The 15,595-nt window shown below is 41.4% G+C and overlaps 1 protein-coding gene across 1 annotated transcript; it reads right to left on the minus strand.

The window, feature by feature from the left end:
* Positions 1-1,069: 1,069 nt before the first annotated feature.
* On the minus strand, positions 1,070-13,584 carry keap1b (kelch-like ECH-associated protein 1b). Its single transcript, XM_034082235.2, has 7 exons — positions 13,484-13,584; positions 9,620-10,775; positions 8,803-9,048; positions 4,335-5,011; positions 2,642-2,847; positions 1,631-1,807; positions 1,070-1,433 (listed from the first exon to the last, which is right to left on the minus strand). Exons 2-7 carry the CDS (start codon positions 9,923-9,925, stop codon positions 1,168-1,170), a joined length of 1,878 nt encoding a protein of 625 aa, XP_033938126.1. The 5' UTR covers positions 9,926-10,775; positions 13,484-13,584; the 3' UTR covers positions 1,070-1,167.
* Between the last annotated feature and the right edge of the window lie 2,011 nt (positions 13,585-15,595).

The raw sequence follows: 15,595 nt of genomic DNA on the forward strand, positions 1-15,595 counted from the left end.
TTGCTATCAACTATTTCCTTAGCTGTGATTATAAACTATAGGGATGATTTTGTGAATAAAACTCGCCCACAGAGCAGAACCAAAACTTCATAATTCAATTTGGGTGTTCTGATGATCACAAAATGAAAAAGGAGGTAATTATCAGGCTGAATTTCATGATAAAGTTGTGCAGTTTTCTTGATACTGACACATACAAGAATACTTGCCCATAAAGAAATATAGGATGTTAAGAGTGAGGATACAGAAACGTTCTTGCATGAGGCCCACTCTTGTGTATAAGCTTCATCTTGTGGCCGTCTGGGTTAACTTCACCAATGTCTACACACCACACAATTAACGCCTGTGCCTTTCTATTAGAGCACCTCAAGTCAATGTACTGATGAGTAATGCCCAGAGGCATTGAAATGGCACTTTAAACTATACTGCCTATTCTGAAAAATTGTAGTTTTTGTTATATAATGAGATCACTTTAATCATGAATTTCTCTTAACTTGAGCTTGAAGGGTAGACCCATTTTTTTTTAGTATGCAGCCCTTTCCTCCCATGGGAGGTGATGGTCCGACTGAGGACAGAAAGCAGATCTGAAAACACAGACAGACTGAGGTCTCTCAGATTTGGCAAAACACAGTTTAAAACAGATTCTTCAACTTTAAGGTCTAGAAAGGCAGACTATATGATCTGAGGTTATTGTGGATTTGGAGAGTCCAATGCAGCCACTCAAATGTTGTCGTCACATCAGAGATGACTATTAACACTGCACTTTTGAAATACAGTGTTACTGATTTCCTTTTACAGTAAGTGTGATCTTAAGAACCAGTGAGGCAGCATGTCATGTTTCAGCTCACCTCCGTCTCTAACCAGTTGTGAGTGTCTTTCTTTTGAGAGGAGTTTTGGGACACTTGTCTGTCTGTCTGTCTGTCTGTCTGTGTGTGTCTCTGTGTGTGTGTGTGTGTGTGTGTGTGTCTCTGTGTGTGTGTGTGGTGTGTGTGTGTGTGTGTGTGTGTGTGTGTGTGTGTGTGTGTGTGTGTGTGTGTGTGTGTGTGTGTGTGTGTGTGTGTGTGTGTGTGTGTGTGTGTGTGTGTGTGTGTGTGTGTGTGTGTGTGTGTGTGTGTGTGTGTGTGTGTGTCTGTCTGTCTGTCTGTCTGTGACAGGGTCAAGCGATAAACCTCATGTGCCTTTACCAAAAGGCCCTCCATGCCCCAGATGGTGATTAGAGGTAAAGTCGGAGTTGGCTGAATGATATGCCGGTGACGATTCACTGATCTCCCTCTCAGAATTTGGACACTGGGGCTGTTCCTTCTGGCACGGCTCCATGGTAACGGCCACCCCCACGCCGCTCCGCCCTGATGTCATGTGTGTTACCTCCGCCCAGGTGTCCTTCTCAGGGTCATAATACTCCACGCTGTCCAGGAAAGTGTTGCCGTCGTAACCTCCTGTAAATACAACATTGACATTTCGTCCAATCAATAAAGCTGCTTATTTGATTTGGTACCCCTAACATTGCATGTGGCCCCAACACATTTACAGTTAGGTGGAATAACATTAGTTAGTTGGCCGACACCCCAATGTCCATAGAAAATGTGCTTAAGTTATATTGATGCTTTTACTCAGTGGTAACACAACTACTCACCCAACACATAGATGCTCCCATGTAACGCAGTGACTCCCAGGGCGCTGCGTCGGTGCCTCATGGAGGCAGTAAAGCTCCACGTATCAGTTTCCACATTATAGCACTCCACTGAGTTCAGCTGGTTGGTGCCGTCATAGCCGCCCATCACAAAGATCCGATTCCCCAGCGAGCACACACCTGAAAAGAAGGATTAATGGTTAGTTGAAGTGTAAGATTACTTTATTGTGATATGGGCAAACAGTTATATTGGAGGATGTCCAAGTACACACTACATGAAACTCATACAGAATACAAATTTAACTGTGTACTTTATAGGTATCTTTGTTATGGGTATTATGTTTTTAAAAACTGTGCTTTAATACAATTATATCAATCAAAGACATGCCGACATTGTCAGAAATCTAATTAATCTAACATTTCAGACAAACGCCAACATAGAACTACTATAACAAGGTTTTTTTCCACCACATTGGCTAGTATTTTTCTTAACTTTTAATCCTTTTTGATTGAGTAATTCACTCCATGGGGGTTATGTAAGGCAGTATTATGCAAAACTACTGGTTTGATTTGTATGAAACTTCCTGGAAAGGTTAAACATTGGCAAAGGAAGAACCCATTATATTTAGAAGCAGATCTGAATCACCGGGCAGATAGAAGTATTATTGTGGGCATAATAAGATCAATATACCATTTATTTTCTTCTTGGTTGGGCTTTAGACTTATTTGACAGCTTTTATCTCAAATCACAGGATTTGACAACATGCAACAAGGTTATCCAGCTGGATCCAACCATTGCCATTGGTGACACGTGGGATATAACTGTACTCCTCTATTGTCCAGTTTAAGTCCTTTTGATTTCAATAACAGAGACCAGATGGCCTGTCGGAGAAAATTAAATACCTTGCGTATATTTAAAAAACGCGGATGGCCACTTTCACAACAAATTGTGAATTAAATAACTTTCGACCTGACAAGTCAATCATCAGAAGGCAGATTTCCGTCCCTCCTTACCCGCTCCAGAGCGCACAGTGTTCATGGGGGCCATGGTCTTCCACTCGTCCCTCTCAGGGTTGTAGGACTCACAGGAGCTGAGCCTGTTGACCCCGTCAAACCCCCCCACGGCGTAAAGCAGCCGGTTGATGACGGTGACACCCACACCGATACGCCGCGTCAACATGGGGGCTACAAGGTGCCATTGGTCCCTTTCTGGATCATACCTTCAGACCAGGAACAACACATATTCACACGTTATTGTCTTGTCATTATACTTTGCTAATTTATTGGCCATCCTTCAAAGAGTGAGGGATAGAAGCTCAGACGCTACACAGCAGAAGCATATAGCGCTGAGGTGGTGATTGTACAAGAAGAATAACCAAGACAGTTATAGAGAGTTTTACTTGTTTAGGATGAATGATCTTGACACATTGTGCCTTCTGTATTTTGTATACTGCACTAGTCTATCTTAAGATGTTGATTAAACTGATTAATTGTTCAGCCCTTATCTGTAGTCTGTGATACGTCACATCTTTTGTGATTCATCACGTGAGCACTCGGACAGGTTCAGCATGTCCACTGAGGTGAGCCTGGTTAATATTTGACATTTGTTTCTGCTCTCGGTCTGCGTCAGAGTTTTGGTAAATCTTCAACACTGAACTAAGATTATATGAATATCTCTAATATTCACTGTATTAAAGAATCAGGTTAAAGTCTTGCTTTGAGTCATGCCTACACAGCAGCACAAATATAGTTAACAATTGTTGGAGGGAAATGTTGCTATACCTCCTCCAGCTTTGTATTGCTCATTAAAATGTATAATGTTGCTGGTTTTGTGAAGGTATTTAACCCAAGGACAGAGTAAGACAAGTATTGCATGTGGCAGTTTGAGAGTTGGAACACAAAGGCAGTGGGTGTATCGTTTACTCTTTAGCTTGATAACATATTCCCTTCCTCATTGAAGCTTTGTGCAAACTAAAAATAAATTACAAGAAGTGAAACAAAACCAATAAAGTTCCAGGAAGGTACCGGCTCCTGGGCACTCATTGACTAAATAGAGTAAACAGACCAAAGCATACACCTGTTTAATGCATGTCATCTGTTGGACTTCCCCATTGCATACTGTATTGTTTACTGAATCCAAATGATCCAAAGGGTTATGGTTAAAAGGGCTTTTAAAATAACCTGGCCCCAATCAAAGCCCATCTTTCAAAGATAAATCAAGGCTGTTGCTACATTAATGATAGCAGTAATGATTTCAGAATTAGCTTTGGTCTCTTCATAGGAATAGTTGAAGATACAATACAAAATTAAAAAGCAATTTTGTTTTCCTATAACAAATGTGGATTTGTCAAAAGTCTGCCCTAATACTTTAGATGTTTCTTCTTTCTAATCATTGAAAAGGTACAAACATTATATGTAAATAGCATTTACATATCAGAGAGAAAATAGTATATTCTGTGTCTGTAGGCCTATAATAGAGTCAATAATTGATTATCTATCTAAAACCATGTGTTTATCTAATCATACCAATCAATAAAGGAATCAACATCAATGTAAAGGTGAACAGCATGCATGGGAATACATTGCTGTGTATGTGGCAGAGTTGTGTAAATTGGATCAGCACATAATTGGTCAATGGTTTTGTTTGATTGATGGGTATAATAAAAAAGAAAATCAATAACACCATTACAGAGCTCAATTTGCTTACCTTTCAACACTATTGTGATGAATGCACCCATGTGATCCCCCGGCTGCATATATCATGCCGTCGATGACGCCAACTCCAATTCGGTTCCTCGGTACACTCATCGGCGCACACGGCAACCAGCAGTTGTTCATAGGATTGTAGCAGTCCAATGAATTTGAGTCCATGTTGCCATCAGGTGCGTTGTTTCTTCCTCCAACAGCGTAGAAAAGCCCGCTGATCACACAGGCTGCGAGGCCGCTGCGGGGCACCTGCAGGTCGGCCAACCTCACCCAGGCCCCCGTACAGGGGTTATACGCCTCCAGGTAGCTGAGGGACTGACGGAAATACCCCCCTGCTGTGTAGATGAGCTGCGGCACCTTAGGTGTTCGGCAAGAAATTACTTTGGTGGGTTTGTGGAGGGTGAGATCCTGGAAGATCTGGGCCAGGTAATCTTTACACTGGGGGTCCCAGTCCAGAGACTGGAGCTGGGCCTGCAGGAAGTTGGGGGTGAGGGAATGGCAACGCACGGCCTGGAGTAACGCCTCAACGTATGGCCGTCGGTTTTCCCGGTCATAGCGTACCCAGGCCACACATGCCTGGAAAACTTCGGACTCACAGCGCACATTGAGCTCATCGCGGCTGATGAGGGTGACCAGCTGGCAGTGGGACAGGTTGAAGAACTCCTCCTGGGTCGCCACCTATCAGCAGGGAAGAAAACTTTAAATATCTTTTCATAATACAAAAATATTCTGCTCAATTATATATAGGGACGAAAAAAAAAAAAAAAAAAAAGGTATAATAAAGTTTTTAAGAATCCTGCTAACAATAGATTAATGTTAAAGAAAGCAGGTTATAATTCAAAAGGGAACAACTCCAGAAGCTGGAGCAAAGACATTTCGGACAGCTTTCTTGAAATTGTTGCAATAGTTCAACACAACAGTTCAGGTAACTGTGACAAAGACTGATCCAGCTGCGCAACACTTAGGTCTATTGTGAAGCTTTTTCTATACTAGCACACAGACTTTACACTCAGGAAGTGTGGCTTCCTGCCATGAGAGTTGTAGTATATTTCGAACAAAACGCATAAACGCATGTATGAAATTAAAACATGCTTTGTGTATTTTGTATATTTATTTTAACCTTAAACTTGTACAGAAAAGCACACATTTTTTTGAGGCTGAACCCCTGATAGATCGTTTGAAGACATCTCTGATGCAGTGAGCAACCGAGGCCTCTTTTATCTTATCAACTTATCAAAGATGAATATTGTGTGTCCTTTCGTTCCTTTTCAGGTGAATCCACATACTACTCATCATAAGTCAAAGCTGGCATTCTTGACAGTCATTGCACAGATCTGACAAGGTGCTGTTGGTAGCAGGTCTGAAGTCAACCAGCAGAAACCATAATGAAACAAGTGAAACAGCATTCACTCATATCAACAAACACAGTCTACACAAAAGTAACACAAGATTAAAATCCACTATTAATATGAAAGTTCAGTTTCTATTTTCACTCAGCAGCTGTTCAGATACATTTATGACAAGTCATTAAAACCATGAGAGATTATTCTATATAGGGATGCACGATAACTATCGGCCCGATAATTATCGGTCCGATATTAGGAATTATGACGTCATCCCGATAAACCCGATACCAGTATTAATAGCCCCGATAATATACAATATATATTTTGGGTAAAAAAAGAGAAATAAATACTGCGGTGTGGGTGGATTGGGATGAGGGGCGCTTGTTTTTCACTCGGCTCCTCCCATTTTGCCAGTACTGTGGTATTAGTGGTTTAGGAAGAGGGGAGTTCTTCACAAATCCAGCGCTCCCTAATACTTCGAACCTGATCAGTCACCTGAAACATCGCCATCGCTACGATGGTGTGTTAAAAGCGTACGAAGACAATAATACAATACAAAGTGTGTGTGTGTGTGTGTGCGCTGGAGCTATGTGCAACTCAAGGCATATGCTCGAACCGGAGCTGCCTGGACGCTGCAATCATGTTGCGCACTATCCGTGCTGAGTGTGCTGACTTTTCGTACAATGTCCCACTGTCTGGCTGCCTGCATAAAGTCAAGTGCTCGGCACAGTTGTGGTGAAATGTCGCTCCTCTGTTTTCATTTAAACAGCTCCTTATATCCGTTAGCACAGCTAGCTAGCACCAGATGCTAACAACAACAACAATGCACATAAGGTCTTTCTCTCGCTCGCTCGGGCCACACATACACACACCCTCCCGGTCCTCCAGATGGCCAGTCGGTGCCTGCCATGGATGTATAATAAGAACTGGATACAGCGTGGGAGGCGGGGCCTCATTCATTCCTATGAGAATAGCTCATTGGCGCATGGATGACAAAATGGCCCAACTTTTGAGAGAGCGAAACGTCACAGATTACCCGGCATGCCTGAGAAGTACCCGTATGTGCGCTCATAGAGCATGCGCAACTTTAACCACGCCGCCCAAAAGGCTCGTTCACATTAAGCACGTGAATTTGCGTACACGTAACGGCCCGTCTACACTACAGGCATAAAAAAATCTTGAAGCTGGGCGTGTCTGAAGCTTGGCGATTTCTCGCACCCAAGGCGACCAACAACCAATCAGGAATCTCCCGCCCGCCCCCGGCATACAAAGCAATAGCAATGTTAAAACGAAGTAAACTGGATATAAAATCCACAAACAGGCGAAAACCTACCAGTTTCATCCACTGTCTCTGCCACCTCCCTCCATGCCTCACTCCTCCGGTTTGTATCCCGGTAGATGAACAGAGACTGATCATACAGCACCTGGGTGATTCACTACCGCTCCATTTTTTTGAATATGAGGAAATGACCTGCGTAGTCTCTCCCAGCATACACGCGGTTTGATTGGCTAGCGCTTGTACTGTCAGATTTGCATACGCGGGATTTGATTGGCTGATGCCAAGCATCGAGCCTCAAAAGTTGAACATTGTTCAACTTTTGATGCCGATAGATGCTCATGATGCTTGCAAAGCCAAGCCATGCCATGCTCCCCACAATGCAGTTCAGTGAAGTTTAAAAATCTTCTACGTCACCCCATTCAAATGAATGGGCGAAGCATTGAAAGCATTTTTCGATGCCTGTAGTGTAGACGGGATGTAACAGCACCGCGCGTTCATGACAGCATGGTACTGGATTTATATTAACGAGGCGGCAGTTAGCATCTAGCGGCTAGCTAGTAAATTATGCTAAGTTATACACATCAATCGTTATGTACTTTTATATTACGCTGACATCAGGATCTAGTGATATCCAAGCAACAGAGCTTCATTTAGCATGATACTTGTGTGGGTTGTACATGAAACCACTTGGTAATATATAAAAATGTATATGTTGAAGCCTGTTATGATCAATTGTGAGTTAAAACTTTATCTAAAAAGTAAAGCTGATGATGGATTACTGTGGTGGAGTTAAAATAACAATAGCCTATTTCTTTTTGAAATGTGAGGGAGTAAAAAGATAGTAACTGTGATTATTCATGTTAAGTAGCCCACAAGTAACTAAAACAATTGCAAGTGCAATAAGAAGCTACAGGAACGTTAATCTACGTCAGTAATATTAACTTTATTTAATACAACATTTACGGTACAAGATTTACATCATACAGCCCATGTAGTATAATATTTTACAAATGATGAATTACAGCAAACATGTGCAATATATCCATTATTACAGCTCCGTGGGCTGGCAGTAAGGCGATATGGGTCCGTTCTTATTGTGCATCCATGGGTAAAGATCAGTAAAGATAAACGCATGTAGTGCTGAACACGTAACATGAACATGCCGGGCAGCGAGTTCCCGTGGGTTAGATGCGCGTTCATAATGCCGAGGGAAATAGCTCTCAGAATAACGTTATTAGCAAATTTTTACAACTTGAGGAACGAATGTTTTTAATAAGGGCTATACAAACGTTCATACTGGGTAGTTTAAAAAAAATTATCCAACGAGTTACAGACCACTCTTTCCCCATGTAAGTCAATGGGAAAAAGTGTTTCCGGGCCCAGCAACCTAAAGGAAGTGTAGTACCGCCGTTTGACCAGCACGAATATTCTCATCAGACTCCGGCGCACTTCCTGGGGGCTTGGTGCCTGCCGGTGAGCGTGGAAGTGTGGTCTGCCACAAGCGGGCAGCAGGAGCGGGGCTGTCAGCATCAGCTTGTAGGTGGTATTTTAAACTCGATGCGCTCTGAAACTACCGGGCGGCCAAGGAAAAAAAATACACATGCGTTAATCGTGTTAAAATAATTAGTGGCGTAAACCATTTTTTGTTATCGGTATCGGTCTTGAGAAGCAGGAAGGTATCGGTATTGGTTTCAAAAAACCAATATCGTGCATCCCCAATTCTATATCATTTTTTTTACGATTTAACGCCCCCTTTCTCTCGCAACATTTTCTGTCTGTATGCAACATGTCAACTATTGAAAAGAAAAACAGAAATACAATTTTAAATAATCTCCAATCTTGACCTGGCTGAAGTTCATGTAGATGTATTCACGGGCCTTCCGGTGGAGCTCTGTGCAAGCGATCTGCTCGGCAAAGTTGGCGATGCCGATGGCGTTGCTGGGGTCGAGCTGCTGGACGAGGAAATCACAGCAGGCCTTGACCACGCTGTCTATCTGGTACATGACAGCACCGTTCATCACGTGAATCACACACTTCTCCCCCACGGAGATACTGGCTGTGTAGGCAAACTCTATCAGTCGGTCCATAACCTGAATGAAGGGGAGAGGTTAGAGTAAAGAAGGGGGTTTGGGATGGGATACGGCAGAACAGTGAAGTAGAGAGGAAGTCTAATAGGAGGAAAAATAAGGCTCTGATGCACAACATGTAGCCATTTCACTGAGCATTTGTCAAGTCATACCTTGGTTAAATTAGACTTCTGAACAGCTTTACGCTTTAAAAATCATAAAAGTGGTGCAAGTTCTTGAAGATCATCCAGCTTAACAAAATGTAGTATTATCATAAACAACTGTCTGCCACAGAGTTTATTTTAAAGCAATTATCTAAAGCCCAATACAAAATTCCCATTGGGAACCAGTAAGATGCTAACTTTTGGCACTGGCCCCGAAAAGGCATCATCCCAGCACCACTTTTTATACTTTGAATTGTACCAATCCTACCATGTCTCAAAATAATACAAATCTGTTATTTTGTTGCCTCAGAATTACATTTCCTATCGAACACCTTTAACCCTGAATCATATATAATGATATGTGAGAGGTAAGGTGTGTCAAATCAAATAAACAGGAGACTTCAATCAATAAAAGATTTGATCTGACTCACCCTGGGATGGATCCCCTCGATGGACACCAACTCCATACCGCACTCCTTCAGGCCGTTGGTGAACATGGCTCTGAAGACCGGGGACGAGGAGGCCAACACCACCTTGTGAGCCTCAAAGTCCACCGCCTCCAGGTCTTTGTAGCGCACACGCAGCGTGACGTCGCACAGCTGGCGCTCCAGACGCAGCTCGTTCATGATGGCGAAGGCGGCCGCCGTGTGGCTCTCGAGCGTGTAGCTGAAGACGCGGTGGCCATTGCGCGTGGACGGAGTCACCAGCGCTTTGCATTCTGTCAGGCACTCTGTCATTTCCTACCCTGTCTCCTCCTTTTTGGTCTCTTTCTCAAGAACAGTGGGCAGTGTTATGGGGCATCCTTGCACCAGGCGCAGGCGTGGACAAAATAAAAGAGTTGAGACTGACACTTGGCAGGCGGCTTAACAGAAAGCTCTGGGCTCTCCTGGGTATGCCTGACTCTTGTTCACGTACAAGACTTCACGTTTAAGTGGGATTTATTTGGACATAGGGATTCCCTTGCTCTGTTCAGTACTTAAGTCCAGCCATACTTCTCATTATGGCATTTCTAGGGACTTTAGTGCGAGCTGCCAGTCATGGTTGGATGTACTTTTATATGTTCCAACATAATCAACATATCTTGATTCCTTTGGCTTTGTCCGAGGGGTGAACAATATTAAGTACAGAAATGTCTTATGACTGAATGAGCTGAAAAACCATAAGACTCAAAGGAATCTTTGGTGAAATGTTTGTGCAGACAAAAGTTCTCAAAAACAGCAATTAGTCAGATATCTCTAAAGTAAGTCAGTCTTGCATATTGATTACTCTAGAGAACAGGGGGATACAAAAGAAAGATTTACAGCTTCATTTTAAAGAGGTAATAATTAAAGCTCATCTCAGAGGGCTACATGTGTGCCAAGAGCTGCCGAGTCAGATACTGTAGATGAGGCAGGGGAAGGGTTGTTAGCTCAGAAATGGGAATACAAAGTAGCGTTGAGTTCCAAAAGTGTCTTAACGTAACATTTGGGAATGTGGAGGGGTGTTGGTGGCTTTCTCCAGAGACGGCTTCCTCGAGGTTGCCCAGGCCAGTTCTGGAATTTGTTTTCTCTGCTGTGTTTACTAGGAAGCTTTCGGCTCAGCTGACAACTGGAAGGAAAGAGGGAGAGGGAGAAAGAGAGCTTATGTCTACAGTGTCACAGCCACAAACTTCATAACAAACAGTTAATAGATCCTGACACGGTTTTAAATCAGTTTACACTGTAAATGCACTCATTGGATGACTACCGATAACACATTGTCTTAAGTGGCCGGGAAGCACCAGTCTATGAAATAATGCAGCAAATGTTTATTGGTGCAAATCGAATATGATCCTTTTCACACCCATGGTGTTTTTGTCCTGGAGCAGGATGAGGGTGCTACTTCCAGGCTCATAGCTCATTTCCTTTCATCTGGAATTAGAATCATCTCATTTAAGACTGAACTTTTACAAGCATTTAACATCTAAGTACATAAAGTCTTGTAATTTCAGCAAAGTGGAAACAAATGAACAGATCAATGCAAGCAAGCGTGTAGGGTTTAGTGAGGGAGTTATGTCAGATTTGAAAGTCGATGGAATGATTTCATTTGGCTTGTTTTTAACTGACCAGCATGACTGCATGTCCTGTGACCAGAGTGTGGAACAGTTTGTGCTTCAGCCAAAAAAAACAAAGCTTATCTAATTCTTAATAAGAAAATATATACACAAACATTAAGTACAAGATAGTTTGTCAATTAAAACAGAATTTAGCCAAAACACAAACATGTTCATCAGTATCACAAAAGCTTTTACTTTGAGAAATCTCATCCCACTGCAGAGAATGATAAAGCAACAGGGGATAGCTTATGCAGAATTGTTTGTAAGTCAACAGCATGTTTACTGTTGCCACCCTGGCTCTGCTGCACACCATTAAAATGACACGGAGGGATGACGCCTCTTTTTCCTGTTAATATAACTTCTTCTTTTAGGATAACTCTTGTGCTCGTAGCAGTGAGATAAAGAACAAAGAGCAGCCGGCAGTCACTCAATGTCTGTCTGGTGTTCTCTGACTCTCAGAGTCACTCAGCAACGATGCAGCTGTGAGTGTGCAGTTATATAACAAGGCACACACAGCAATCATCACCTGAAGTGGCGATAAGAGGACACATCGCCAAGCAAGGGTGTAGGGCATTTCTACTTCAAATACTGCAAGTAGGTTATTGTGTCCTGCCCTTTAACAGTTAAGATTAAACTAAGCATTTTCCTATTATCCACAGACGGTGACGCATCAGTTACCATCATAGGGCTCGTCATAAAGGCAATTAGCCAGCGGTAATATGAAACACACTGTGACTCCAATTTACTGCTGTTTCCTCCCTCCATGTTTCTGGGTAAAATAGTTTCACAGGAGGACATGTTGCTCAACAGGCCTGCAGAAACTGCTCGCTGACTAACAGGCTCACACTGAGCCAACAGCATTTGTTACTGCTGCATATATCTGATCATTTGTTCAATTAAAACATATATACAAGTTTAGTTTTGGTCCAAAATGATCAAAAGAAGAAGATAGTTACTGTTAAACAACTCTATTGGAGCAGAAAATGTGTCTGTTTTGATTCAATATTTGAGCTAATAAAATATGAAAGTTAGATGTTTTTTTACGTCTTACATTACTCATTGAGTTACATGTCTGAACTTGATGCACAAACTATGGCTGCAACTAAAGAATATTTTAATCATCAATCATTTTCCAGATTATTTTTATATTATGGATTTATCGTATGGTCTAGAAAAACGTTTAAAATGTCCATCCCAGTTTTTCAAAATCTAAGGGGATGTTTTTAACTTTATTTTAACTTCAGGCAAAAATGCAAAGAGATTCAGTTTAATATGATATAAGACGGTAACAAATAAAAATGCTGATTCTATGGATTATCAAAACAGTTAGTATTATTTGTCAATCGATCAATTTATCGATTGGCTGACCTATTATTGCAGCTTTAACATGCTTGCACTATTTTGATCCCTCAGTGTTACTGTTGAGTGATGATAAATATTGGTGATAAATCTATAAATAATAGATTAAATCATGTTTCAGTAGGGGGACTCTCTGTATCACCTTCAGGGACCCCCCTGAGACCCTGCACCCCAGTTTAGGAACCACAGTCCAGGCCTGCAGTCCTCAGAGTCAGTGAGGCTTGCACAATAACTAGAGGGTTTAAAAGTTGCATGTAAAATAGTTACAAACAAACATTGTGCTTAACGTGCTCAGTGGCATTTTGGCAGAGAGCTCTCCTCTGTGACTCATGCTGAACTCCTCACAGAGCAAACAGTGGAACTGGCTGTACCAAAAAGGACCTAGAAGAGCAGCCTTACATAAATCAAGGAGGAATTAGATTTCCGCGCTATGCTTCCAAACATTAAGAGCTTTCACACAAAGCACCGTTTACACCGATCCGACCATGGTCGTTTCTGCGGTTGTTTTGATAAAAAAGATAATCCACAGCGCTCGTATAAACCGAAAATAAGGAGAATACACATAAAGAAGATTCGATTTAATCCACTGTTTGGTCAGCGACGAAAAGTGTACTCATTGTTTTTAAGATAAACAACCGGAGACCCCAATAATAACAAGTTTAACGTTTCTGAAATAGAGCTGACAGCAAAATAGGATCCTAATAATAGACAGCAGCGTAAGAGCTGTGAATCGTGAGCACAAAAATGCTAACAAAGCGCTGTATACACATGTTGCTACAGCTGGCTTGCAACTAAATCCTACCCCCATTATAGTTCTTATAAATCAAATCTGATAGTTTAATCAGTAATAAAATAAACTCACGTTGTCTACTTCTATTCCTCCATCGCGGTCTGCCGAGCTGTGCGCCACATAGGAAGGAGGGGGGAAGCTGTAACTCACCATGACTAAGCATTGTGCCGGCCTCCTCTCGCTTTCACAATAAGAGCCCGCCTCTGAGGCAATAAACCCGCCTCCGTTGACGGGTAATGGAGTGAAAAACGTCCCGAGGGAGGGAGGCTTTTATTTAGAAGGACTTCTCAAAATGAAGAAAAAAACGTTGGCATGGTGCCAAATCTCAAGCTTCAACTTCAGTCATATTTCGCTTTTAGAAATAATCAGCGCCATATGGCGCTCGAAATAATATATCAACTGCATGAGACAATGACATTTGTTATGTTTATTATGGACAACAACTTAATAGCATTAATGTAAATATAAATCAGAAACAGGTTTATTAACAGGTAGGTTTACACGTAGGCCTACGAGGAATTTGACTTGGTGTCGTGGTGCACAGCCTACATAAAAGTAAAACAAGAATTAAAAACACAGGTAGAGAACTAGAAGCATATTAAAAATAATATAAAATATAGTAAAATATAACAATGGAATGGAATAAGAAGGAATAAAATATGGAATACAAATAAATATAACAGATATTGTTGCACATTGTGTGCATTAATGTAATGCATAGAGTCTGCGTTGTGGCTGAGGTCCTATGTAAAGCAAATTCACTATTAATTCAACTTAATTGACATTCAAAAACAACTCACAAGCCTATTTGAATCTTCTTGTTTTTTTGTAACTTTGCATAATATAAAAACACACTGCTGCTCAAGAAACATGGATATAATGGCATTGGCCACTAATGACCAAATAACCCAAAATGCTCCCTCTTTGTATAGCTCACCTTGCTTGTTAAGTTATCTTCCTCCTGACAATGGCGTTGTTTGTGAATGGCCTTTACAGAACAATGCAGCTTGACAGAAACATGCTCCAGCTCCAGGCAGGTGCTGACACCAGTACATTTCCCCCTCTTACAAAAACATGTAATTCAGGTCAATATGGAAAACAGCATACTCTATTCTGGCAAGTGGTCACAAGGTGGCACCACAAGCATACTGAGTCACTGCAAGCACAAAGACCCACTTCATATTTCTTAAACTATATTGTTCAGAAATTATTTGTAATCATGCACAAGTGAGGTTCCTGTAATTATGTAATACAAACATGTTTGAGCCTTCTTGAGCCCTATAAGCAAAATTCACAGCTGGTTAAAGCAAATGAGTAATGCTGAGATTTAATCGCTGCTCCCCCGGGGTCAGTGGAATTGATGATAAAGCATAAACATTCATGAGAAATCCTTGATGTGTTGCAGCTGAGAGATGATACTGCCTTCACTTTGTATACGTGAGATTATTAAGGTGAAGTTGGCCTTGGGGCACAAAACTGGACACAAATCTCATGCAAGTACTGGTTTCAGTCATCTAAAAAAAAGATATAATCAAAAGTCATGCATCTTTTTAGTTTGGATTTAATTTATTTGTTTTGAAACTCTATAGTTTTATTATTTTGTATACATGTTACCTTATTATCTTTATTATGTACTTGTTACTGTATAATCTTATTATATATCCCTTGTAAAACACTTTAGTGTTTCATTTGATTTATCCAAAAGATTCTTGATAAATAAAGTTTGATTGGTGGACGTCCGCTCCTCATGTATCCAAGATTAAAGCTGTACTTGCAGGGTCCTTTTTTCCCTTTTTATTTTACATGTATATTTTTCTATTTATCAGATTTACTACATGTGTTACTACTCTGATTTTTCCCAAACTCAGCTGGAGCAGGGAGCAGTAGAGCATGTGTACATCTGTTATACAATCTCATCCTTGGTGATAATGATTGATGACTTATGACTTGTACCTGTCAGCTTTGTTGCATGATTTCAGCAGCAGGGAGGGAGCTGGGGCCCAGGAGAGATTCCCTGACACGTTGACCTCTGTCAGCAGGCACAGTGCGGGTGGAAACATCCAACATCTGGAAGAACATCTGCACATTATACAATATCACAGGTATGCCAGTGCCACATCATGGTACCTTTTACCCTGGATAGTTACATCAAAAGTAATGCAACTATATATGTATTTATAGTGT

The sequence above is a fragment of the Pseudochaenichthys georgianus genome, chromosome 1 (genome assembly GCF_902827115.2).
Source record: "Pseudochaenichthys georgianus chromosome 1, fPseGeo1.2, whole genome shotgun sequence".
In the NCBI taxonomy this organism is placed as follows: Eukaryota; Metazoa; Chordata; class Actinopteri; order Perciformes; family Channichthyidae; genus Pseudochaenichthys; species Pseudochaenichthys georgianus.